Source organism: Rattus rattus, chromosome 7, assembly GCF_011064425.1.
Source record: "Rattus rattus isolate New Zealand chromosome 7, Rrattus_CSIRO_v1, whole genome shotgun sequence".
NCBI classification, from domain to species: Eukaryota; Metazoa; Chordata; class Mammalia; order Rodentia; family Muridae; genus Rattus; species Rattus rattus.
Genome location: NC_046160.1, coordinates 24,164,457 through 24,176,869, shown reverse-complemented (window position 1 = coordinate 24,176,869; position 12,413 = coordinate 24,164,457). Strand labels below are relative to the sequence as shown.

The 12,413-nt window shown below is 38.0% G+C and overlaps 1 protein-coding gene across 7 annotated transcripts in view; it reads right to left on the bottom strand.

Annotated features, from left to right (window-relative positions):
• Asxl2 (ASXL transcriptional regulator 2) overlaps positions 1–12,413 on the bottom strand; it is an 81,893-nt gene that overhangs the window by 21,290 nt on the left and 48,190 nt on the right. For 5 of the 7 annotated variants that reach the window (XM_032909057.1, XM_032909059.1, XM_032909062.1 and 2 more), the window contains 2 exons: positions 7,193–7,325; positions 5,594–5,737 (listed from right to left, as the gene is read on the bottom strand). In XM_032909057.1, the coding sequence (XP_032764948.1) occupies positions 5,594–5,737; positions 7,193–7,325 (277 nt within the window). Of the gene's footprint in view, positions 1–4,493; positions 5,233–5,593; positions 5,738–7,192; positions 7,326–12,413 lie in introns of those variants that run through there. The other 2 variants (XM_032909060.1, XM_032909064.1) reach the window with 2 other exon arrangements.

Genomic DNA, 12,413 nt, shown 5'->3' with positions numbered 1-12,413 from the left:
CCATCAAAAAGGCCCCCTCTTGATAAGACTCAAGGAACACTGGAGGAGACGGGGCAGAAAGGTTGTAAGAACAAGAGTCTTGTTGGATTGAGGTGTAACACTCTCATCTGTACATGACAAGAATTTCACAGTTTTAATCTCATTGCTGCTATGTTTCCTGGAAAAGATCGTATTCCATTATGAAGAGGGAAGGAACAAAGGGTTCATCATCTTTAGCTGAAGAGCTACTTACAACTGACGGGCTGTAAAGAAAGAGTCAGCTTCCTTAGGGGTGTGGTTGACCACGACACAGTGAATGTACACATGCACACACACACACACACACACACACACACACACACACACACACACACACAGTGAGTTATATTTTTAAGACAGGTGAGTGAGAATGTTGCAGGAAATCAGAGCTGGGTGGTTCTTATGAATATATTAAGTGCTCAAAAAAGTATACTTAAAATGATACCACAAATGATATTAAGTGGCACAAATGATAATATTAAACAGGTAATCAGGGTATAAAATATATAGTCAAAAAAAAAACCAGAGAAAAAGAGGACGGTAGATTTAAGAAAAAAAGGGGGAAAAAGAGTGAGAAGGCTTAACATATGCCTAACTAGAGGTCAAGAACTGGAAAGTTGGGGCTGGAGATGGACTACTGAGTAAGAGGACTTGTGCAAACATTGTGACACAAGTTCAGATCTATAGCATCCACACGAAAAGTCAGTTGTGTATACATATGCATGTAACCCCAGAGATGTATGTATGTGGTGTGTGTTTGTGTGTGTGTCTGTAGACGAGAGAGAGAGAGAGAGAGAGAGAGAGAGAGAGAGAGAGAGAGAGAGAGAGAGACTCTGAGAGACTGATTTAATGGAAAAGGGCAACATTTATAACATTTAAAGAAGTAACATTTTTCTTTTAAAGATTTTAGTTTTATGCACATTGGAGTTCTGCCTGCATGTCATGTCTCTTGGAACTAGAGTTACAGACAATTGTGAGCTATGTGGGTGTGCTGGAAATTCAACTTGGGTCCTCTGGATAAGCAGCTCTTAAATGCTGAGCCATCTCTCCAGCCTAAGAAGTTCCAGTTTTAAAAGATTGTTACTAACTTCTTTAAATCTTACCCTTTTCCCCATTCTCTTAAATTACCAGAAATATGAAAACAAATTACTAGAAACAAAAAAAAAAAATCTAAAGAATTAAAAGTACAATATATTTCCAAGTAGAAATCTTTGTGTGAACCAAACTTAAAAGAATATTTATCAGATAGTAGCTTGCATAAACATATAGTGAAAGAAAAGATCTCGATCTCTCTCTCTTTCTCTCTTTCTCTCTCTTTCTCTCTCTCTCTCTCTCTCTCTCTCTCTCTCTCTCTCTCTCTCACACACACACACACACACACAACTATAATCTTAAGACTGGAAGGTAAAATAGGAGATTTCAGGACTATTTAAGGTTAGTGACTCAGCTACATTTAGATTCAAGTCTTTGAAGAAAAAAATAGAAGATACCAGAAGATGAAAAAAATTCCCATGCTCATTGATTGGTAAAAGCAACATAGTAAAGGTAACTCACCAAAAGCAATCTACAGGATCAATGCCAATTCTCATCAAAATTTCAACATAATTCTTAATAGATCTTGAAAGAGCAATACTTAGCTTCATATGGAAACACAAAAACCTAAGATTGTTAAAACAATCCTGAACAAAAAAGAACTTCAGAAGGCCTCATGGGTTCTGATTTCAAGCTGTTACTACAAAGCTGTAATAATAAAACCAGCAAGGTATCAGCATAAAACCAGACAAGATGATCAGTGGAATAGACTTGAAGACCAGGACATAAATCTACATACTTACAGACACCTGATGTTTTATTTAAAAAAAAAAAGCCAGAAATAAACAATGGGACAAAGACAGCATCTATAACAAATGTTGGTCAAACTGAATGTCTGCATGAAGAAGAATCCAAATAAGTCCATATCTTATCATCCTGCACAAAACTCAACTCCAAATGAATCAAAGACCTCAACATAAAACCAGGTACATTGAATTTGAAGAGAATGTAGGGAATAGACTTGAACTCATTGGCATAGGAAAAAGACTCTCTAAACAAAACACTAATAGCACAGGTGAGAAGATCAATTATTAATAAATACAACCTCATGAACCTAAAAAGCTTCTGCATGGCAAAGGGTACTATCATTCTGAAAAAACAGCAGTCTACCAAACAAGAAAAGAGTTTTACCTAGTGTATCCAAAATATACTCAAGACACTTGATTTCAAAAATACAAATAGCCCAATTAAAAAATAAGGTACAGGGCTGGAGAGGTGGCTCAGTGGTTAAGAACACCATTTGCTCTTCCAGAGATCCTGAGTTCAATTCCCAGAAACCACATGATGATTCACAACCATCTGTAATGGGGGTCTGATGCCCTCTTCTAGGACACAGGTGTGCATGTAAATGGAGCAGTCATATATAAAATAAATAAATCTTTTTTTTTTTTTGGTTCTTTTTTTCGGAGCTGGGGACCGAACCCAGGGCCTTGCGCTTCCTAGGCAAGCGCTCTACCACTGAGCTAAATCCCCAACCCCTAAATAAATCTTTTTTACAAATCAAAACAATGAATTCTCAAAAGAAGAAACTCAAATGGCTGAGAAACACTTTTATGTTTAACATCCTTAGCCATCAGGGAAATGTAATTCCAATCTTTGAAACTCCATCTTAGACCTGTTAGAATGACTAAGATTAATAAAACAAGTAATAGCTTATGCTGGTGAGGATGTAAAATAAAGGGTAAAAATTCACCCACTGCTAGCCTTAGACAAATATAAAGACCTTCTCTTACCAAAGAAACCATGTGTTTGTGTGAAACAGAGAAATCCCCATATAAAATATATTTTAGCATATCTTACATAATCAGTAACTAAGCTTACCAGAAAAGGACACTTAATAAAACAATGTTTTAATTTAAAAAATTTAAATTATGTAATATGTATGTGATTTTATATGGGTGTGTGCATATTAGTACAGTGTGTGAGGAAGGAATTAAGTCCCCAAGAGCTGGAGTTTCAGGTGGTTGAGAGCCTTGAGATGTGCTGGGAACCAACCTTAACTGGGAATCAACAGGCTCTTAACTCTGCCACAGGGTTCATTATTTTAGATTAATAATCTTGATTTGATGAACTTAGAATTCACTGAACAAGTAGGACTTCAATTCTGTTAAGCCTGAAAGGCCAGGTCTCTGCTACTTCAAGTAATACCAACAGTAACAGTAACTGCAGGAACACCCACAGCAGGTTCACTTCTGAGCATTTCGATTAACCCGCTTACTTTTCACAGAGCTCCATGAAGCAAATGCTTACTATTATTACTTAATGTTTATGTATTCATTTACTTCTGCATAGCTGGGAGCCCAGGCATATACTGCTGTGGACAGAGAATTCGGTAATTATTAGTATCCCCCTGCATACATACATAAACATGTTTGAACTACATGATAAAGTAACAATTTAACAAAGGAAGCAAAAGGCCAGTTTTTGTCTGTTTCTTATCACTACTCCACACGGGTAGAAGTATCAGAACCTATGATACTTGGCCAAAAGATACTTCAGCTAAAAGCTCAGAACAAAAATCCCTATGTATATGGAAATAAAATAAGTGCAAAATATTTTTAGACAAGGAAGTTAGAGTAAAAAATTTAAAAAAAAAAAAAAAACCTTTTGAAAAGCCAAATGATAATAAATAGCACCAAAGAGGTCAAGATTGTCAAGAGAGAGAGGAAGGGAGAAAAGACACTTCTATGCAGGATCTTAGTGTGTAACACTGTATAGAAAGTATAATATTTAATACTTCTACCTCAGTTATGAGAACTAGGATTATATGAATAATTAAAAGACCTGGGAACTTATAAATGTGCCTGCACAATTATCCTCTGAGCTTTCCTATTCTTTACTGATTAACTGATCCGATAGTGGTGGTTAAAATACACTCTACTAAGTATTCTGTAAAACAAGCAGGAGAATAGCATTTAGGTATTTTATTTGACTAATTCCCCAAATTTCTGAATAGTGCCTATGAAGATACGAATGTGAAATGCTGATGACAAGCTCCGGACACCTGGGTCCCAGCTAGTGACATTGCTTGGGGAGATGGGCACAGCAGGCAGAGGTGGCTTACTGGGACAGACCTTTGAGGTACTGTCTGATACCGCTCAACCACAAGCAAGTGACGTGACCAGCCTACTATCATGTTTAAGAACTGCTGCCACTGCTTTACCTCCAGTCTGTGAACCAAAATAAGCCTCTCAACGTCCTCAAGTTGCTCATGTGCTTTGCTTCAGCAATGAACACACTACACAATGCTGCTCCACTGGTCTGCAGTTCAATATGAATCTGAACGTGTTTCATCCAACTTCAACACATAATAAACTGTCTTCTACTTAAGCATCAAAATGCTTTCCTTCATTTTAAATTCTTTTTTCAACCCTATGCCTCACCTTTCTTTTCTGTCATCCATCTTTCCAGTTCTTGAGCCCTTTTCGTGGTCTGCAGCCATAGCTGGCTTATTAATGACAATTCCTTTTCAGCTTCATCCAATTTTCATCTTTCAACCTTTGCTGACACCTCCCCATTTGGCTGTCTCCTTGTTTTCTTCAAACTGATAAAAATTTTTTGTCCGTATTCTCATTTTATTGGGATTTCCAAGGAAGTTCAGTTTACAATATTTAATTATAATCCCTTCTATCTTTTTCTCTATAGAAATAAAACAATAATGATGTAGGACCTATTGGTACAAAGAGAAGTAAACCAAAAACAACTGATAACAGATCTTTCTGTGAAACAGTTTGATAAGAGATGAATAGAAGAATCTGAAGACAATTAAGAGTTCAAAGACAAAAGGATGAAATGAATAATGGGAAGGGCACTAAATCAACTCTACCCGTTTCTTTTTATCTCTGAAGAGCAATCAAATCAGAAAGCAGTGATGTTTCCTATTGTGTCATCACTTGTGAGGCTGAAGCAGGGAGAGTATAAGCTAAAACTGAGACCCAGGGTATCTTAGATTGCATTAATGAGACAGTCTTAAAAAAAAGGCAACGAGTAACTATGACAAGCCGGGGATTAAGGATGCACAGCTCAGTGGTAGAGCCAGTCCCTAGTACATTCAAAGCTGTGGGTTATTACTGCTCAGTAAGAAACAAACCAAGAAAACAAAATAAAGCCCCAAAGAAATTTTATCAAAAACATTTTTAAAAACATTGAGATAATTAAAAAAAAAAAAAAGTCAAGTCCAGCCAGAAACAGTGGTGTACATGTGTACATGTTTTAGTCCCAGTACTTGGGAGGCAAAGGCTGTGGATCTCTATGAGTTCAAGGCCAGCCTGGTTCATAGAACGAGTTCCAGAACAGCCAGGGCTTCATAGTAAGACCTTGTTTCAAAACAAAACAAAACAAAAGGAAAGGAAAGGGAAGAAAAGAAATCATGTCTGACTTTTTAAAATAAAATTAAAATTATAAATTCAAGTCAGTGGCTAACGATTTCAAATCTATTGCGGACACACTGTCACACTGAAAGAAGTCCTTGTAACTAACTTACTTGTGTGGAGTCTGTCAGACCTCTGCAAAGACTTCTTCCCCAAGCCTAGCAGAGAACTTTCCACTTTCACTGAGGAAGAAAAGCTGGAATTTGAGTTCTGGGGACTGCTTGACTGTCCATCAGATTGCTTTCCTTCCCATAGGGCTAGGGGAAAAAATACGTGAAGACTGGTGACAGATGTTCATACACAAGAGCCCATCGAGGGGTGAGCAAGACAGACTGCTACCAACCAACAATCTGAGGTGATCTGTGGGCCCTTCATGGAGAAGACTCCCACAGGTAAGCCTCAGACTTCCACATACATTTGTTCCCCAGTCCCAATAAATCTAATAATTAAAAAAAAAAATCAGTCAAACTATTATTGCATGGAAATTAGAGGAGTTATGATTGAAGAAATGTAGGCTTCTTGGATGATTTGTAAAATAAAATCCCTTATAACTTCTATTACACTATTTATCTCCAATTGTAAATATCTGCTGTAGCAAAAATGAAAAGTTCTTTAAGACTCAGAACTTTGATTTTTATGGCAGTCCATAGAATGTTAAATTATATAATGCAAAACTAAGTCTCTGTGTGGAAAAAACTAATAACAAAACAACCAATAATAAATACCTAAAGCCCATGAAACATGTCCAATGAAAAACTAAGTGCATATACTTTAGAAAGCCTATGCAATGTTTCACATTTTAGTTGTAAGTTTGACTTGATGTGTATGATGCTTTGCCTCACCTGTATGTGCAGTGTCCATCGATACCAGAGGATGGCATCAGATCCCCTTGAACTAGCATTAAAAGTGTAGGTGGTGGGCATTAATACCAAGCCCTCTGCAAAAGCAGTACACATTCTTAATGACTGAACCTTTCTCAGCTCCATCTTCATATTTTAAATATGATCACTGATAAGGAGTTCGCTTTGGAGCTGTATAGATGACTAAGTCCAAAAAGTTCTTGCTGAATAAGAACCTATGTTTGATCTCAGAAACCACATAAAGAACCATATTACAGCACACTTGTAACCCCACTACTGGGAAGTGGAGACTGGAGGATTCCTGAGGTTAGCTGGTCAGCCAGTTTAGACTGAATCACAAGCCACAAGCCAGTGAGAGAGCCTGTACAAAACAAAACCATCAGAAGTTGGATGGGACAGGAAAAGGACACCTGAGGCCATCCTCTGTCCTCAACCTGCATATACACACCTATATACGCCTGCCTACACTACACGCACACACAGAGACAGAGAGTTCACTTTGACCTTGAAAAGTGAGTCTGTGTGTATGCCCGTGTGTGCGTGCGTGCGTGCGTGCGTGTGTGTGTGTGTGTTTGTGTGTTTATTGAATGTAATCAGGGCTGAAATGTCAGAGATTTCTCATTGATTTTATTCTTATACCCAATTTCCCTGCCATATTTAGAATTAAGTACATGGTAATTTTATATAAAGGTATTTTCTATTTTTGTATCAGTTCTGCGGCAGCAGAAAGATTATGCTAATAAATATAGCAATTTAAAAATGAACAATGCAGTATAAAAATTTACAATACCAAAAGTACAAATGTGATGGGGGAAAAATCCTATTGGAGAGGTGACTGCTCAGTCTGCCTACCAGGTTTGGCAGGTACAGAGTCACTGGCTGTTTTGACAGTCTTGAGAGAGAGGTGCTGATTGGAGATGGACATGTTTGGCCTGCATTGCTGCTGCTGCTGCTGCTGCTTCTTCTGTTGTTGTTGCTTCAGGGCCTATAAAGAAAAAACTGGCAGTAAGAAACAAGCAAACTGAGTCATTTAAATGGTGAGAAATTACTCTGAAATCTACGCAATGCAAACAAAAGCTTAAATTAAACAAAATTGGCAAGGACTAAATGACCTTTAGAGTTTAGGTACTTTGAGGGGAGGCCAAGATTATCCCTTATATATAAATACAAGGAAAAATCATTAGAATTTTTTCCAAACCTAAAAAACTTGGGGAAAAAGAAAAGGCAAGGAATTTACAATCTTCTAAGTAGAGAACTGCACACCTGCTTTCATCATATCTGAAAACAGAATTATAAGCCATGCACCAATAACAGCTAATTTGTATGGAAAGGGGCAAAGAAATTGTAGTAAGTCTACCTTGAGTAAGAGCAATGAGATGTGTCCAAGTCTCAGTAACTTATCTTCTGGTTATTTTATGTCATTTTTATTTCTACAAGGTTCTTAATAGAGTTAACTTGATATTATTTAAAATAAATATTTAAGGGGTTGGGGATTTAGCTCAGTGGTAGAGCGCTTGCCTAGCAAGCACAAGGCCCTGGGTTCGGTCCCCAGCTCCGCAATAAATAAATAAATAAATAAATAAATAAATAAATAAATAAATAAATAAATAAATAAATAAATATTTAAAAAGAAAGCAGGCCTGTAAGATGGCTCAGTGGTAAAGGCATCCCTCTCCAAACCTGGATCCCCAGAGTTTGATTCCTAGGACCCTCACTCTGGAAGAAGAGAAATGACTCACAAAAGTTGGTCTCTGACCTCCACGTGTATGCCAAGATACATACAGACAGACATGCACACACAAATAAAATCGAACATTTAAACAAAAAAAAAATTCCCTTCTCCAAATCTTAGAAATTTATGGCTGTGATTAAATTATAAACTTTCAAGGTATAAAGTGTGGAGACACGAACATATACCACTTTTGCATTCCCACAGACATTAGAACATGTATACATACACATGCCGTCTACACATCCATACCTAAATGTACACACAAACACAATCAAAAGCTGGGGAGATAGCTCAGCAGTTAAGGGCACATGCTGCTCTCTCAGACAACAAAGGTTTAACTCCCAACACTCCCAGGACAGCCCACAACTGTGTGACCACCATGTCTTATCCTGTAAATAACTCTTAAAATAACTTTTAAGTACGTCATGTGATTTGAAATGTTTATGGGTTCTAAGACAGGAGTGGCAGCACATACCTTTCAGTCTAGTTTTTAGGAGGTAGAAGCAGGAGGATCTGAGTTTCAGGCCATACAGTAAGACCCAGTCTCTAAATATTAATGTTGGTTTTAATTATAAATTTAAAAAAATTAAAAATTTGCTTAAAACTCAAAGGTAAATTCTTTTTTGACTATCCCCTAAGTTTTGGTATATAATCCTCAAGGATAACTATGGCCAATTATCTTTATTAAACAATTCTTTCGCATATATTCACATTACTATTAAATATATTAACATTATTACTGTACAGTTTGTAAATAGCACTATTATCTACAGACTGTAGCATGAAGTGTGGATGTCAGAGCTGGTGTTCTCCTTTATCACATGAGTCCCCAGGACAGAACTCAGGTCACGGGGCTTGGAAGTAGAGACACCTGTATCCACTGAGTCATCTCACTGGGCTTTAGGGTTTTATCTTAGTTAGGGTCTTACTGCTGTGAACAGACACCATGACCAAGGAAGTATTATAAAGGACAATATTTAATTGGGGGCTGGTTTATAGATTCAGTCCATTATCATCAACATGGCAGCATCCAGGCAGGCATGGTGCAGGCAAGACTGAGAGTTCTACATCTTCATCTGAAGGCTGCTATCAGAATACTGACTTCCAGGCAGCTAGGGTAAGGGTCTTAAAGCCCTCACTCACAGTGACACACCTAGTCTAACAAGGTCACACCTCCTTAATAGTGCCACTGCCTGGGCTGAGCTTATACAAACCATCACAGATTTAAAAGTATTTTTATTGTAAGTGTTCATTATATACAGAAGTGTTACATAAGGAAATCTCACACAAGTATGCACTGTAGGTATATATTTCATTCATGTACCTCCTACTAGTCACTTGGACAGTTTTATGTCTGTTTACATTTTTTATATGCAACCTTGGTTTTATGGCTATATACAGCCTAAAACCAAAAATGAGAGAAAAAAATAGTATTTGCTTTTCATAGACTAACTTAATCCAATTATTTTCTTCAGATACATTCAGTTTTCTTTCTTTTTTTTGGAGCTGGGGACCGAACCCAGGGCCTTGTGCTTGCTAGGCAAGCGCTCTACTACTGAGCTTAATCCCAAACCCCTACATTCAGTTTTCTTAAATAGCTTAACTTTGTTCTTTATATTATATAAAGTCTATATAAAAATTGTACTGTATTTACACCTCATTTATCCAGTCCTCTACGATGGATGCCAAGATTGATTCCATAATGTAGTCAATGTGAATGTTGCAGCAATAAATACAGGAGTGCAGGCATTGTGATACGTTCATACTATCAAACTGACAGGATCTAGAACCTTCTAGGAGGCAGAGCTTGGGCAAGTCTCTGAGAATTTCTAGATTGGGTTCACTAATGTAAGAAGACCCATCACCAACATAGGTGATAGAAACTATGTCATGTCCTTGACAGTAAGTCAGCATCACATGACAGATTTGTAAAATGTGGTTGTTTTCCTTCCTTATATCTAGCCCCAGCTATCCTGGGTCTCTCACTGTAGAGCAGGCTTTGCAGTATCCCTGACTACAGCTGCAGTTGTTCCCTTGTGAATGTTTGCATGTATGTTCAGTTGCATGTATGTGCAGCAGGACGTCTGGTCTGTAACAACGCCCTTACACAACCTTCTGTATGTGTCCATGTATGTGGTTTATCTGTGTCTGTTTTTAATATTAAAATAATGAAGGATTACATACATGCCAATTATTTTCCCCTGCTTTCTATTACTATTCCTAATAATACTGACTTACTTCATTCAGCCCAGTTTATGTTCTCTTGGTATTCATCTAAGATTCTGTGTCCTGTTTTCCTTCTCTAACATTTTATTTTAAAAAATCATTTTTATATGTATATGTGTCCATATTCCATAGGAATATACCCCACAATTGTACCAATTGGAGGTGAGAAGGCATCAGGTCTCCCAGAATTGATGTTATATGCAGTTAAGCTACTGGACACAGGTGCTAGGAACTAAAGGGTCCTCTGCAAGGGCAACGAGTGCTCTTAACTGCCGAAACCATCTCTACAGCCCCAAGAATGTATACTTTAAAGAAGCTCAGACATAGGGTTGATGGCCTTGGGGCCCCATTTTGAGAACCACTTTCTTGTACAATTCAGTTTTGACTGCATTTGAGAAAGCTTGTCAAAGGTAAAGGAAAGGAGAAACATAGAAGTGAGAAAACGAGAGAACTAAGAAAAGCAGCAGCGGGATGCTGAATTGACACTGGATACTGAGTGATTGTGAAGGGCTGAAGGCTGGATGGGGATATACGGTGTCTTACCTGGTCCTAGTTTTTCAGTATTTTTTCCTGGGCTCCCAGATCCTTGTCACTGGTAGTTTATAAGAACTGGCCACAGATGTCTATCACATGAGTGGGTAGTCGTTCACGGCTGGGTCACAAGCCTGGTTACACCCTTGAGGGAATCTTCTAGGACTCTGACTGCAAATGTTGCCTATGCTCTGGACAGTCCTTCCTAATATAAAGTAAGCTACGTGGAGTCTGTGACTGTGTTTCCCTGTAGAACCGGCTCCAACCAGGCATCATTCTATGTTAGTTAATAATGAGCAGAGTTCTGATTCCAATTGCTTCCTTTATAGTGTCAAAGTATTTTTTTGGTCAGGCTTCCATGTACAGTCTCAGGACAGTAGTATAGTTAAAAAAAAAAATCTGAGACCAACCTGTCACCTACTCAGCAGGAGCCTTCTGTGTTTGAGGGTTTGTTTGTTTGTTTTGAGTAAAAAGGTTGATTATCAATGCCTTCTCTAGTAGATTCTTATCTGTTTTTTTTGTTTTTTTAGGTAGGTTCTCACATTAAACCATGGGCTCACTAATACATTTAAACTAGGTATTCATATAAGTTATAGGGATGTGACAGACAACCTGTGATTATGGGTATAAAACATGTATGAGCTGGAGAGATGGCTCAGAGGCTAAGGGCACTGACTGCTCTTCCAGAGGTCCTGAGTTCAAATCCCAGCAACCACATGGTGGCTCACAACCATCTGTAATGAGATCTGATGCCCTCTTCTGGTGTGTCTGAAGACAGCTACAGTGTACTTATATATAATAAATAAATCTTTAAAAAAAAATGTATGATTTTTTTTATATGGGTGCTGAGATCTAAACTTAGACCTTTATGCTTATACATGGAGTGCCTGTTCTACTGGAACAATGTGCAGTTTCTGTCAGGGCTCCTTCTTTTAAAAGACTTGGTATGTATGTATGTTTTGCCTGCACAGCTGTATACAATGTACATGCAGTGCCCAAGGGGGCCAGTAGAGGGCTCTGAGTTCCCCTGGACCGGAGTTAATAGTTGTGAGATTCCATGTGGGTACTAGAAATCAAACCAGGGCCCTTTGGAAAATCAGCCATTGCTCTTAACCCCTGGGCTACCTTTCCGGGCTCAAAAAGATTTTAAGACTCAATTATTTAATTTCAAGTGTCTGTGTCTAAGTGTAAACAGGTATCTGTAGAGGCAAAAAGATATCAGACCTCTGGACTTGGAGCTAAACTGTGAGTGATCTGAGGCAGGTCAAACCTAGGTCTTCTCTAAGAAGAGAAAACAATTAATAAGCTGTATCTTCAAACCCTTTACTTTTATTTATAGGTTTTTGTAGGTATTTATGTGTTTGTATATGTGAATACAGCATCTGTGAAGCACAGAAGAAGAGGGTGATGGATTCCCTGGAGATAAGCGATCACTAGCCCAATGTGGGTGCTAGGTATTGAAATTGGGCCTTCTGAGTGAGAAGCATTTTTGGTGACTCCGTCATATCTAAGCTATATAGTAGTGGCTGCAGATACAGCTCAGTGGCAGAGAACTTGCCTATCACACATGAGGTCCCATGTTCA